Here is a 12702-nt window from a genome sequence, read left to right as displayed (position 1 = left end):
CAACAAAACAAAAATGCAATCTACTGAATGGGAGAAGGTATTTGCAAATCATACATCCAATCAAGAGTTAATGTCCACGGGATCCCTGGGTGGTGCAGCGGTTTGGCGCCTGCCTTTGGCCCAGGGCGCGATCCTGGAGACCCGGGATCGAATCCCACGTCGGGCTCCCGGTGCATGGAGCCTGCTTCTCCCTCTGCCTATGTCTCTGCCTCTCTCTCTCTCTCTGTGACTATCATAAATAAATAAAAATTAAAAAAAAATTAAAAAAAAGAGTTAATGTCCAAAATATATAAAGAATTTACATAACTTAATATAAAAAAAACACAACCAATTAAAAAAAGGGGAAAGGACTTGAAAAGACATTTTTCCAAAGATATAGATGGCCAGCAGGCACATGAAAAGATGTTTAACATCACTACTTATCAGGAAAATGTAATTCATAAACATAATGAGATACCTGACACCTATCAGATTGGGTATTATCAAAAAGAAAAAAAAAGTGTTGGCAAGGATGTGGAGAAATGGAGAAAATGAATCCTTGTACACTGTTGGTGGAAATGTAAATTAGTGCAGCCACTGTGGAAAGCAGTATGGAGGGTCATCAAAAAGTAAAAATAGAACTACTATATGATCCAGCAGTTCCACTGCTAGATACTTATCCAGTGAAAATGAAAACACCAATTCAAAGAGATACATGCATCCTTATGTTCATGGCAGCATTATTTATGATAGCCAAGATATGAAAGCAATACATGAATGGATGAAGATGGGAGATACATATACACACATAAAACTCAGCCATAAAAAAGAATGAAATCTTGCCATTTGCAACTACATGAATAGACCTAGAGTGTATTATGCTAAGTGAAATAAGTCAGAGAAAGACAACTAACATATGCTTTCACTCATATGTGGACTCTTAAAAAACAAAACAAATGGACAATCGAAACAGAAATAGATTCATAGATACTGGATATAAACTGTTGGGTTACTAGAGCATGGAGGATTGGGGTGAGCAAAATGAGTGATGGGGGTTAAGAAGTACAAACTTCTAGTTATAAAATAAATAAGTCATGGGGATGTAATGTATAATATAGGGAATATAGTCAGTATTCTAATAACTTTGGTGACAGATGAACTAGACTTAATGGGATCATTTCATAATGTCTAAAAATATTGACTCACTGTTACATAGATGAAAGTAATATTGTATATCAATTATGCATCAATTAAAAAATAATGAGTAAATAAACTGAAGGAAAATGGTATATTAGGACTCTATTCTGGTAACTGACAGTACTCCAACTCAAGATTAGGTAAAAGAAAATTTATTATAATGTATTTCCTGGAAGATTGAACATCAAGATGGCAGGAAGGGCAGAGATGTGGCTATACTTCTATTAACTTAGTCCTCTGACTTAAATATCATCAGGATTCTCTGACTCTAGTCTCTGCTTCTCTGTGTGCTTTGGCTTCATTCTTCTCCCAGAATGGGAAATGTGGCTGCTGACAACTCAGGAGCTTTACATCTTACAGCACCAACACTAGATAGACTGGCTTGATTCTCTCTTCCTACATCCAAAAATTGACCCTGCCTTGAGTCAAGTGCTCACTCTCTACCAATCAGCTGTGGCCAAGGAGACTGAGTCAGTTAGGGACACCTTCCAGGAAAATTGTATGAATGGAGGGAGGAGAGGAACATTTTTCAGGAGACAGGAATTTCTATTCCCAGAAGGGAAGCAGTGCTTAGAATGCAAACTAGTAGGTTTCTCCTATAAATGGAAACATTGGTATGCTAAATATGTCGACTAAGAGAAGGAACTTCCCATTAACTAGGTACAGTCATAGCTGCTAGTCAGATCAGCTGCTAGTCAGAATATTCCCTGACTTAAGGAAAGCAACACAAAAACATAGGAAATATGCCTTTTTTCACATGTGTGGTTGTGATGGGGCCATGCTATTCTTAAAATACATGTTTCTCTTTATTTCTTTATTCTTAGAAAATTGCATTTCTCCACTGTATCATGAACAATCACTGACTTAACCAAAATAACCCATATGGTTCCTTATGAAAATAAGAGAATAAAATCTATTATAAGCAAGTAATTTGGGTATTTTCTTTTGTATTTATGTACTATCCAATTACATTAAAAATATTTCTATTTACCTTCTGTCCACTTTTTCTATCAATTATGTTTTTCCAATGCTCTATAAGAATAAATATGAACATTTTATTCTTTTTTTCTGTAAAAGAACTTCAACTCTTTATGATATTTGGAAATCCAATAAACTTCTAATTACATAAATTAGAAGGAAATTAATGGAAATATTGGGAAAAGTTCTTTTTGCCATTATTTGTAGATGTAAAGTTTCTTGGGATATACTGTATTAGGTATAATTTGCTATTGTATATTAGTTTATTTCATTTATGGCCCAGGATATTTTTATCTTCCTTTAGAGGCACTTCCTTTCTTTGCTGTTGGAAGGCCACAGCTAGACCTGGGACACTAACTAAGCCAGGCAGCCTGGTCTAATCTGGGATTGAGATGATTGGAAGCTGTGCGTCAGTCCTCGTTTAGGTGTTATTCCATTTTATTTTATTCCTAGGGTTGTCTTTTGGTAACCCTGTCCAAAGCCTGGGGACTTATCAAAGCCCCACACCCATAAAGTTGGTATGCCCCCAGTTTCCGTTTTTGTTCTTCATGGCCCATGAGTCATTGCAAGCTCTGCATATCTCTCAACTTCTCAGGCACATATTTCAAAATTGGCAGATACTTTCATATATGATACTTCTACTTGGAGCACACACTTCCTTAATCCTGGCTAACTCCTACTTCTATCCTTATGGCCTGGCCTAAATGTAATTCCTGGGAAACTTTCCTTGACTCTCATAGCAGTGCCCCTCCCTTGTGCCACCACAGTATCCTGCCTTCTCTTGTCATGAATACTGATGACATTTAAAAATAATTGCTTGTCTCCCCTTACCAGATTCTACACTTCATGATGATGGCAGGAACAGCATCTTCCTTGCTTATCCCTTTGTTTCTGGGACCTAAAACAGTGCCTGGAATATTATAAGAATGCAAATATTTGTTCATGAATTAATTGATACTTCTCTATGCTTAAGAGGCTTCTATTTCCTTTTTTTCTTTCTTTCTTTTTTTTTTTTTTAAGAGGCTTCCATTTCCTGCAGAAAAAATTCCCACTTCCTATGCATGGCATATAAGATTTTTTTTTTTTTTTTTTTTGCATATAAGATTTTTTGTGATGTGAGTCTTGGATCTCTCACCACACCATACTCTATAAATATGCTTTGCTGTTTAACATCTCATATACATGGTGCTCTGTCCTGTGTGTCTTTTTTCCTTTTGTGGTCTGGAAAATTGATGCTATCTGTGGCTTCTCTTGTGGTCTGGAAAATTCTTGCTCTTTGTTAACAGTTTAAAAGAGAAGTTTAGGGGCACCTGGGTGGCTCAGGCAGTTAAGCATCTGTCTTCGGCTTAGGCTTGGGTCATGATCCCAAGTACTGGGATCAATCCCCGCATCAGACTCCCTGAACAGCGGGGAGTCTGCTTCTCCCTCTCCCTCTGATCCTCCTCCCTGCTTGTGTTCGCTCTCTGTCTCAAATAAATAAATAAATAATAACATCTTTTTAAACAAAAATAAATAAAAGAGAAGTTTAAGTTTCTTCTCCTCTTCAAAGTCTTTTTGGACTGATCCTTGCTATTTTTCTAATGCCTTTACTTTCTTCTGAATAACCTGTCTAATGTCACATAGCTAGTAAGTGGTGGAAGCAGAATTTGAACCCAGGTAATCTGATTGCAGAGTCCAAACTGTACTGGCTGGACAGACAGGGAGAGACGGCAGAGGGAAAGGGAATGTGGTATGTTATCAGCAGGGGCTGAAACAGTTCCTGTGTGGCCAGGCATAGATTTGTGGATCGGAGTAGTAGGAATTGAGGACTGAGGTGTCAGTTTAGGTTAAATTATTAATATCCTAGTGTTTCATGATAAGGAGCTTAGATTCTGTCCTGTAACTAATGGGTTCATTTTAGATTTAAGCATAGGAATTACAGAACTACAATTTAACATATAGAAATAGCTCTGGCTATGTTTACACAACAGGTTGATGGCAAACAGATGATTGAGCAACTCTCTCTGATAGTGTTCAGATTATGCCAGGGGATGGCCTTCTGGAACAAGAATGCTGTGGTTTCCATTTTTGTCATTGCGATCTACCTTACAGCTATGGAAGAAGTTATTAGTAGCCACAGAGTATTTCCCTAACAGAAGTAATGCATGTCTGGTTATCCTGAATAGCATTTGGATTTGGTCTTTATCCTCAATCTGATATTGTATATTTATACAAAAATCTTTGTAACTGTATATATACCTTAAATTACTTTTTGTGTGATTAATTTATATTAAAATTCACAGTCTGAAATGTTTTCTCTCTGGAAATTTGGAAAATTATTTCTCTGTGTACTTACTTCCCCCAAATACACAACATATATTTTTCTAGGCTTCATAGCTCTAATTTTTAGGTACAGTGATTGAATAATTCAGTCAATAGCATTTATGGTACATTTGAACTACATAGGTATTTGGAAGGACTATTTAGTCAAAAGTGGTGTGTACTCAGAAACATCTCACATGTATGATATAGAACAGTAATTCATCCTTTTATATTAATTTAGTTTTTGATGTGCATTAATGTATTATGTAATTGTTTTTAGTGTCCTTTGCTGTAGTTCTGTGACATTAGGAGATAGTACTACACAAATCTAATTTTATTATAGTCCTAGAAGTCTTAATGTTTGATAACCCTTCCCTCTCCTTCCCCCCCTCCACCCCCACCCGTGTCCCATCTATATTCTCTCTTTCCATTTCTCTCTCCACCTTCCCATCCCTTCCTTCCTCTGTTTCTCCCTCTCTCAACGCAGGTACACTGTTCATACACAAACACATTATTAGGTGAAAGGTTCTCGTTCTCCAAGTAAATAAGAATCTATCTATCTTTTTTTTTTTTTTTTTTTTTTCTGAGAGAGAGTGTGTGAAAGGGGAAGGGGAGGGCAAGGGAGAAGGAGAGACAGATTCTTAAGCAGGCTCCACATGGAGCATGGAGCCTGATGCAGGACTCAATCCCATGACCTTGAGATTATGACCTGAATCAGAATCAGGAATCGGATGCTTAACTGACTGAGCCACCCAGGCATGTCTGAGTAAATAAGAATCTTAATCTTACTGAGCTTTCTGTAGCCACATATACCACTCTGGTTGTACTTACTTCTTCCATGGCATCTCTTCCCCATTTCTCATTCAAGGTTATCCTTGAGGTTTATTATTCAATTAGATTCTTACTGTGAAAATGCTGATTATAGGTCAAGAATAAGTCCTATATTCTCATTTATTAACATTTTCTATAAGATAAAATCATTGGATCTTCATGGTGATGCTAACCAGTTCTTGTTTTTCTTTTCTGTTATGGGAAAATCAGACCTGGGAAGGACTTCAGATAACATATTCATGAAAGTTCCTTAATCTTTCAAGACTACACTATTGGCAACTATGAAAATAACTAGCCCATTAGTGAGTGTCTGTTGTGCTCAGTATTTTGCACACATGATTGGTAATCACCACATTAATAATAAGGTGGTTGACCACATTCTACAGATACAACAGGCTGAGAAAAAGGATTCATTAACATACCTGAGGTCACACAGCTAGTAAGTAACAAACTGAATTTAACTTCAAATTTGTCTGATTAAAGTCTATACCTCTTTCACTACATAAAATTTCTTTCAGTCAGCAATTGATATCTGAGGAGATGCATATCTATACAGGGGCAGCAAAAACTAAAAAAAGGAAGCAGCATTATTGGATTTCTATTTTCAATTATTATTTTATACTATGACAATTTGAGGCAGAATTACAGAAGGATTTGTTAGAATTCTAAATCTAATTTGTGAATTTTTCTAGTGGAAAGTTGATAGTCTTGTCTTCAATGCAGTAGTCATCAAGAATGGATTTTCTATCTCTAGTTTTAAGACGAAGTTGGCTGCAGCATTGGCAAGATGTCGAATCAAACATGATGCCCTTTCAATTTACCACATTCTTCCAGAAACAATTAGGAACCAGGAACTAAGGGCCTCCACTTTGCCACTTTATGCTTGGATAAATACTTGTAAAATCAGGTATGAGTTTTAATCAAATTCTTTATTCATATTTCAATTTACTAGCCTTTCAAAATAATGTGATAAGAAATACTACCTTTTTAATGGGTGGGGTGGGGCACAGCTAAGGGAGTGATTCAAGAATCATAGTTTAGTTCAGGATCTTATCATCAAATTACCAAAGGTAATTACATAAATATGTTAACTTTTCTGTCTTTAATTACCTTTTAACTTATCATTAGCTAAAATTGTTAAGTTCCATTAGATGCAATGTATATGGTATTATTTTTATTTATTTTAGGAAAAAGATGCTAGTGTTAAATACATTTTTAATATATTATTTTATATATATTTAATATATTATTTTTAATTACACTTACAATTATTTTTAGTTACAACCTACTATTGCATATTTACAGCCCTGAAGAAGTTTATTATAGTTTGAAGAAAAAAGGTTATCATAAAGTCAAATCTGTATTACATATTGATGATAAAGTCTTTGCTGTGGACCAACATTGCCATGATGTCTTGATTTTTCCATCTCATCTTAAAAATGATCTTCTAAATATAGATCTTTTCAAAGATTATAAACTTATACTTCAGGTAAACAGACATTTACTTTCATTGTGATTCTCAATAATCCTACTTACTCAAAGAATCCACTTAAAAATAAAACCTAACAAACTGACTATATTTTTTATAGATTATCAAGGAAATTTATAAAGGCTAATTTTCAACTATTTTATTGAATAAAATATATACCCCTACAATCAGTGTTCCTATTGTACTTCAGCATCTTTGTCCCATGTGAAGTTATAAAGTACATGTTCTCCTTCCTGGACTCAATATATGGGGGTACTTGTATTGCTGGAACCTGAAAGGCTATATTTTTCTCCTCCAAGGGAGTATTCAAAAAAAGTGCAATGGTACCTTTTCCAACTTTTATTTCTGGGGAAGATGCTAATACCATCCTGAATTTGAAAATGCAGTATGTTATACTTTCCCATTACTTCCTTAATATGGTCTTACAGTCTTGATTTATAAGAGGTATATAATGGCAATCAATGCAGGAAGAGGATGTGAGATTATATGTGGTTTCAATAGAATGAAAAAGAAATGATCCCAAAAGTTAGGTTATATTAATTTTTATGTCCTTAGATTCCAATGCTTGGCTCAGATTTACCTTCGTCTTCCCCTTCACACACTCATCTTCTTGGGTGGAATCTCTTGGCCTTATCTTATAGTGATACAAACCCTACAGAGCACTGAGATCAACTGCAGAAACCCATATGTCTAGCCCCTTTTTATAAGCTTGTCAATCATCTTACTTTTAATATCTGTGAATCAGCAGTGATTTAAATGACAGTGGAATGGGGAAGAAAGAATGGTATCAGCTGATGAGTGAGTTTTCATGAAGAGGTAAGAATCGGTGCTGTAGTAGGACATCACTAATCTATTAAACACATTTTGGAGATTTTGACATTATCATCACTATATAAAAGCTAAATGATAACATTTATAATTTAGGCTAAACAAAGTTAAGGTCTTTGTTTTAAAATTCTTTATATCAGTTATTTTTGTTAACTTTGTCTTCTAACATATATTAAGATGTTTTAAACTCAAATGGATTAGGTATCTCAAGAGTCCTACTGAGTACTTATTTTTTTTTACTTAAGCAAAAAGAAAGTTTATGCTTCTAGTCAAACCATTTGAAATTCTAATCATATCATTATCTTGTAGGACAAATCTCGAAGTCTCGCTGTCCATTCTGTAAGGGCTTTATTAAATATGGATGATGATATCTTAATGGTCAATACAGGTTCATGGTACACAGTTGCCCATATGTCAGTCTTAACAAATAATAATACCTCAAAAATATTTGTGTGTGGAGTAAAGTCACAAGCTAAGGATCCTGACCTGAAGAATCTTTTTACAAAAATGGGATGTAAAAGTATGTATAAATATTTATTTGTTTGGTGATTAATGTTCTACAAAATTTAGAAATGTCAAAAATTTGAATTTGTTTTTTGTAATATAAAAACTCTAATATATTATACTCTTAAAATTATTCACTAATTCATATTACACCAGGGTCTTCTCATTGTTTAATATTGGTTAAACAACTGTAGTTTAAATTAATGAATATATTGGCACTTTGGGATATTGCTTGGCATTAGCTACCATATAATTTGAAGTTCAAACAATAATTAGTTAAAGTAGGTGGTAGAAATTATCATCCTTTAATAAATAAGAACACAACCAAAGGAATGCTTGACAATGTTAGTATTTAGGACTAGAAGTTACCATCCTTTAGGCTTCTTATTTTCAAAATCTTTTCTATTGGATCATGCTGTGACTAAAGATAACATTTTATTTATTATAGGTTCAGTGAGGCTGAAAAACCAAGCAAAACTTTTGACAGATTCACATGGCTAAGGAGACAAAAAAAATAGAATTTAAAGCTTGACTTGGAGAGGTAGACTAGTAAATACCTAGAATTTCATATGGAGACAGAAGAAGTATATACTGGATAGTCATCAGTTATGTAACAAATTGAAGCCCAAGTTCTAGTCATCTCATTCCCAATTGGATTAAGATGATCTGGGATTATTAGTGCCCAGATTTAGCTGCCAATCAGAAGCAAAAGTAAATTTTCTCTGGAAGAAAATAACATCATCCTAGGTCTCATATCATCTCCTAAATTTTTTCAAATATAATGTTTGGCACTCAGTTTAAAAAACAAAAACAAAAAAAAACAAGGTAAAAAGAAAAGATATGACTGGTATAAAGAGAAAAACACTGCAATAGGAACAAACCTATAGGTGGTTCTAATACTAGAGATATCAGATGTGGACTTTAAAATAACTATGATTAGTATGCTGAAGAGATTAAATGCCAAGTTGTAGAATTTCAGCAGAGAACTGGAAACAATTTTTTTAAGTAAAAAAAATTCTAGAACTAAAAAATACAACATGTGAAAATAAGAGGTAAATAAATTTAACAGTAGATTAGAGCTAAGGAAAGAATAAATGAACTGACAAGCCACAAGAAAATATCCAGACTGAAGCAAGGGAAGACAAAGGATTAATAATATGGGAAAGATCATAAAACACACATGAGACTCAGTGATCCAGTGATCTTCCATATGCTGTGATTGAGAACACAGAAAGAGAGGAGAAAAATAATTGAGAAGAAATAAGATTTGAAATTAAGGCTGGGAATTTTTCAAAATAGATAAAATAAATTAAGCCACAGATTCAAGAAGCTCTATGAACTTCAGTAAGAATAAATATATAGAAAACATATTAGGTATATTGTGGTATAACTACTGAAAACCAAAGACCAAGCAGTCAAGGTGATAATATATATTACTTTTAATAAAAAAGCAATAAACTAAAAACTAACTTCTCAACAGAAATAACCAAAACCAGAAAACTATTAATATCTTCATAGTGCAGAAACTACCAAGTACATTTCTAAACTCAGCAGAAATTTCCTCTGAAATAAAGATATTCTCAAACAAATGAAATCTGAGACCTTGTCACCAGCAGACACAGTGGAGGATATACTAAAGGTTATTTCTTGAGTAGAAGGAATATTATCTCATATAGAAAGTTGTAGATGCTGGAATAAATGAAGAATAATGGAAAAGATAAGTACATAGGCAAACCAATTATAATCTAATGTCTTGTGGGAGTATAAACTAATGTCTTATGGGGTTAAAATATGTGTGTTATATTTAATTAAAGTAAATTACAACAATGATACATAATTTAGAGAGAAGGAAATAGAATTAATGTGTTTTTATCATCTTTGCTTTGTCCAGTAAATGGTAAAAAATAGTAAATCATTAAGTCAGTGGTGTGTGTTATATCTAGGGCAATGAATAAACAAATAATAAAAGGATGTTTAATAGCTAGGAGGGAGTAAAATGGAATATGGAGTTAGAATACCCTATTAACATAGAAAGGATAAGACAAATAGCAAATAGGTAGATTAAACTTTAAAAAATATATATGTAAGCACATTAAGTATGCATGACTAATACTTGAAATAAGACAAAGAATGTCAGTATTAAAATTTTAAGATCAACAATATGCCTATTTATAAGAGAAATTCTTTACATAAAAGGATATTAAAAAATTAGGACAGAAAAAGATATACATTACATATACTACTACAAGAGCTATTGACAAAGTAGATTTAAGTTAAGAAACATTACTAGAAATATAACATTTTCATTAGGAAAATGAAACAGTATGAAAGAAGTATATACTTAATAACATAATATTACATAAAACTAAAATGTAGATTTCACCTATGATTTTTGCAAGGTTTCCAGATAAAAAATTAGCATACAAATTCATTTTCTGCATATCATTAACAAAAGTTTGAAAATGAAGCAGATACCTTTTACAATAGTACCAAAAAGTATAACACATTTAGGAGTACATCTAATAAAATATGTGTAAGACCTCCTCATAAAACTATGGACCATTATTGAAAGACAGAAGACCTAAGTAAATATAATAAGAGATCATATTCATGAACTGAAAAACTTAATGTCATCAAGATGACCTTTCTCTCCAAGTTGATCTGTATGGATTCAGTTCAATCCACATGATACTGCAGAGTACCGAGGAGATGTTTTCTTTTTCAATAAATGGTTCTAGAAAAAATGAAACTGATCTGTACTTCACACCAATACAAATCTAGAATCTCCTAGAATTTATAAGGGAAACTTAATGACTAGGATTGGTAAAGATTTCGGGATCCCTGGGTGGCGCAGCGGTTTGGCGCCTGCCTTTGGCCCAGGGCGCGATCCTGGAGACCCGGGATCGAATCCCACGTCGGGCTCCCGGTGCATGGAGTCTGCTTCTCCCTCTGCCTGTGTCTCTGCCTCTCTCTCTCTCTCTGTGACTATCATGAATAAATAAATAAAATCTTTAAAAAAAAAAAAAAAAAAAAAAAGGATTGGTAAAGATTTCTTAAACAGGACACACAAAGCACTAACCATACAAGAAAAGATCAATAAATTGGAATACAGTAAACTTTTTAAAAATTTAAAACTTCTATACATTAAGAGAGTGCAAAGGCAAACTAGAGAGGGAGCATATAAACTGAGGAAGAGTTTTATATACATGTATATAAAGAATTCTTACAAATTAACAATAAAAAGATAGACAACCCAGTTGGAAAATGTGCAAGAGACAAGACCAGTCATTTCACAAAAGAGGATATCCAGATGCAAAAAAAAAAACTTAGGTAAAAGTAGTCAATCCCATTACTAATCAGGGAAATGCAGTTAAAATCACCACATATCCACAGAATGATTAAAATTTAAAAGGTTTGGAGGGGAGCCTGGGTGGTTCAGTTGGTTAAGCATCTGACTCTTGATCTCAGCTCAGGTCATGATCTCAGTGTTGTGAGTTCAAGCCCCATGTGGGGCTCCACACTGGGCATGGAGCCTACTTAAAAAAAAAAAAAATTACAGTACCATGTACTGGCCAGGTAAGTAACATTGGGAATGCTCAAAGATAGCTGGTGGGACTGTAAACTTGTACAGCCACTCTAGAAAACTAGCATTAATCACCAAACATGAAATATGTATAGACCCTATAACCCACCACTTCACTTCCAATTACCCATCTGAATTTTTCCCTAGTTAACAAGAAAGAATAGGAAGCGCTAGGTAACCACACAACTGAGGAAAGGAAGTTTCCTTTTAGAAGTATTCCAACTAATAAATGAAAAAGAGATGACAGGATTAAGATAGGTCTATTTTGCAACCCCTTTGCTGGTGCCAGAAAGGCAACTTAATGGATGAGTATGATGTGACTTGTGAAGTAGGTTTTTTTGGTCCTCTCTCTACCCTCTTCAGTCTGCTCTCAAAAAAAAAAAAAAAAAAAGAAAGAAAGAAAGAAAGAAAAGAAAAAAGAAAAAGAGCCTGAATCTAATTAAGCTTTTTAAAGATCCAACTACTAAGTTATAGGAAGCACAGAAGATAGGAACATGTTAAAGTACACTCTAGGGAATCAATTAGCAAAATCCAGACCGTGGAAAACTCTTAGCAGTACCAATAACCATGTTTCATTCGGAAATAAGTTATAAGGAAAAATGCAAAGGGAACCTTAGAAGAAATTTAAAATAAGGCTTATCAGCTAATTGTAGTGTATGTACCTTATTAATATCTGGATTCACATTAAAAATTTTTGACATGTGTGAGACTACTGGGAGATTTGAGCCATAATTGGATGCTATTATTATTCAATGATAATAAATTATTTTTAAAATTTTGTATGGCTATATTTTTAAGGAGTTCTTATCTTTTAGAGATATGAAATATTTGTAGATTCAAAATAATATGGGTGGGGTGGAAGTGGGTACAGATATAGATGAAACAGAATTGGGCATGAATGGTTCACTGTTGAATCTCCATGATGGGTGCTTGAGAATTTATTATATTTTTATGTCTGTTTTTGTACATGTTTGAATTTTTCTGATAGAAAGTTAAAAATAGAGGGGATAAA

The 12702-nt window shown here is 33.8% G+C and overlaps 1 protein-coding gene across 1 annotated transcript in view; it reads left to right on the top strand.

The window, feature by feature from the left end:
• The window catches only part of NSUN7 (NOP2/Sun RNA methyltransferase family member 7), a gene marked incomplete at its 5' end in the record, with an annotated part of 59694 nt that overhangs the window by 14667 nt on the left and 32325 nt on the right, over positions 1-12702 (top strand). The window contains 3 exons of the mRNA XM_049107736.1: positions 6041-6193; positions 6592-6775; positions 7913-8123. Of these exons, the coding sequence (XP_048963693.1) occupies positions 6041-6193; positions 6592-6775; positions 7913-8123 (548 nt within the window). The remainder of the gene's footprint in view (positions 1-6040; positions 6194-6591; positions 6776-7912; positions 8124-12702) is intronic.

This window comes from Canis lupus, chromosome 3 (assembly GCF_003254725.2).
Source record: "Canis lupus dingo isolate Sandy chromosome 3, ASM325472v2, whole genome shotgun sequence".
Lineage (NCBI taxonomy): Eukaryota > Metazoa > Chordata > Mammalia > Carnivora > Canidae > Canis > Canis lupus.
Note: the sequence above shows the minus strand (reverse complement) of the source record. Positions and strands in the feature narration are given on the sequence as shown.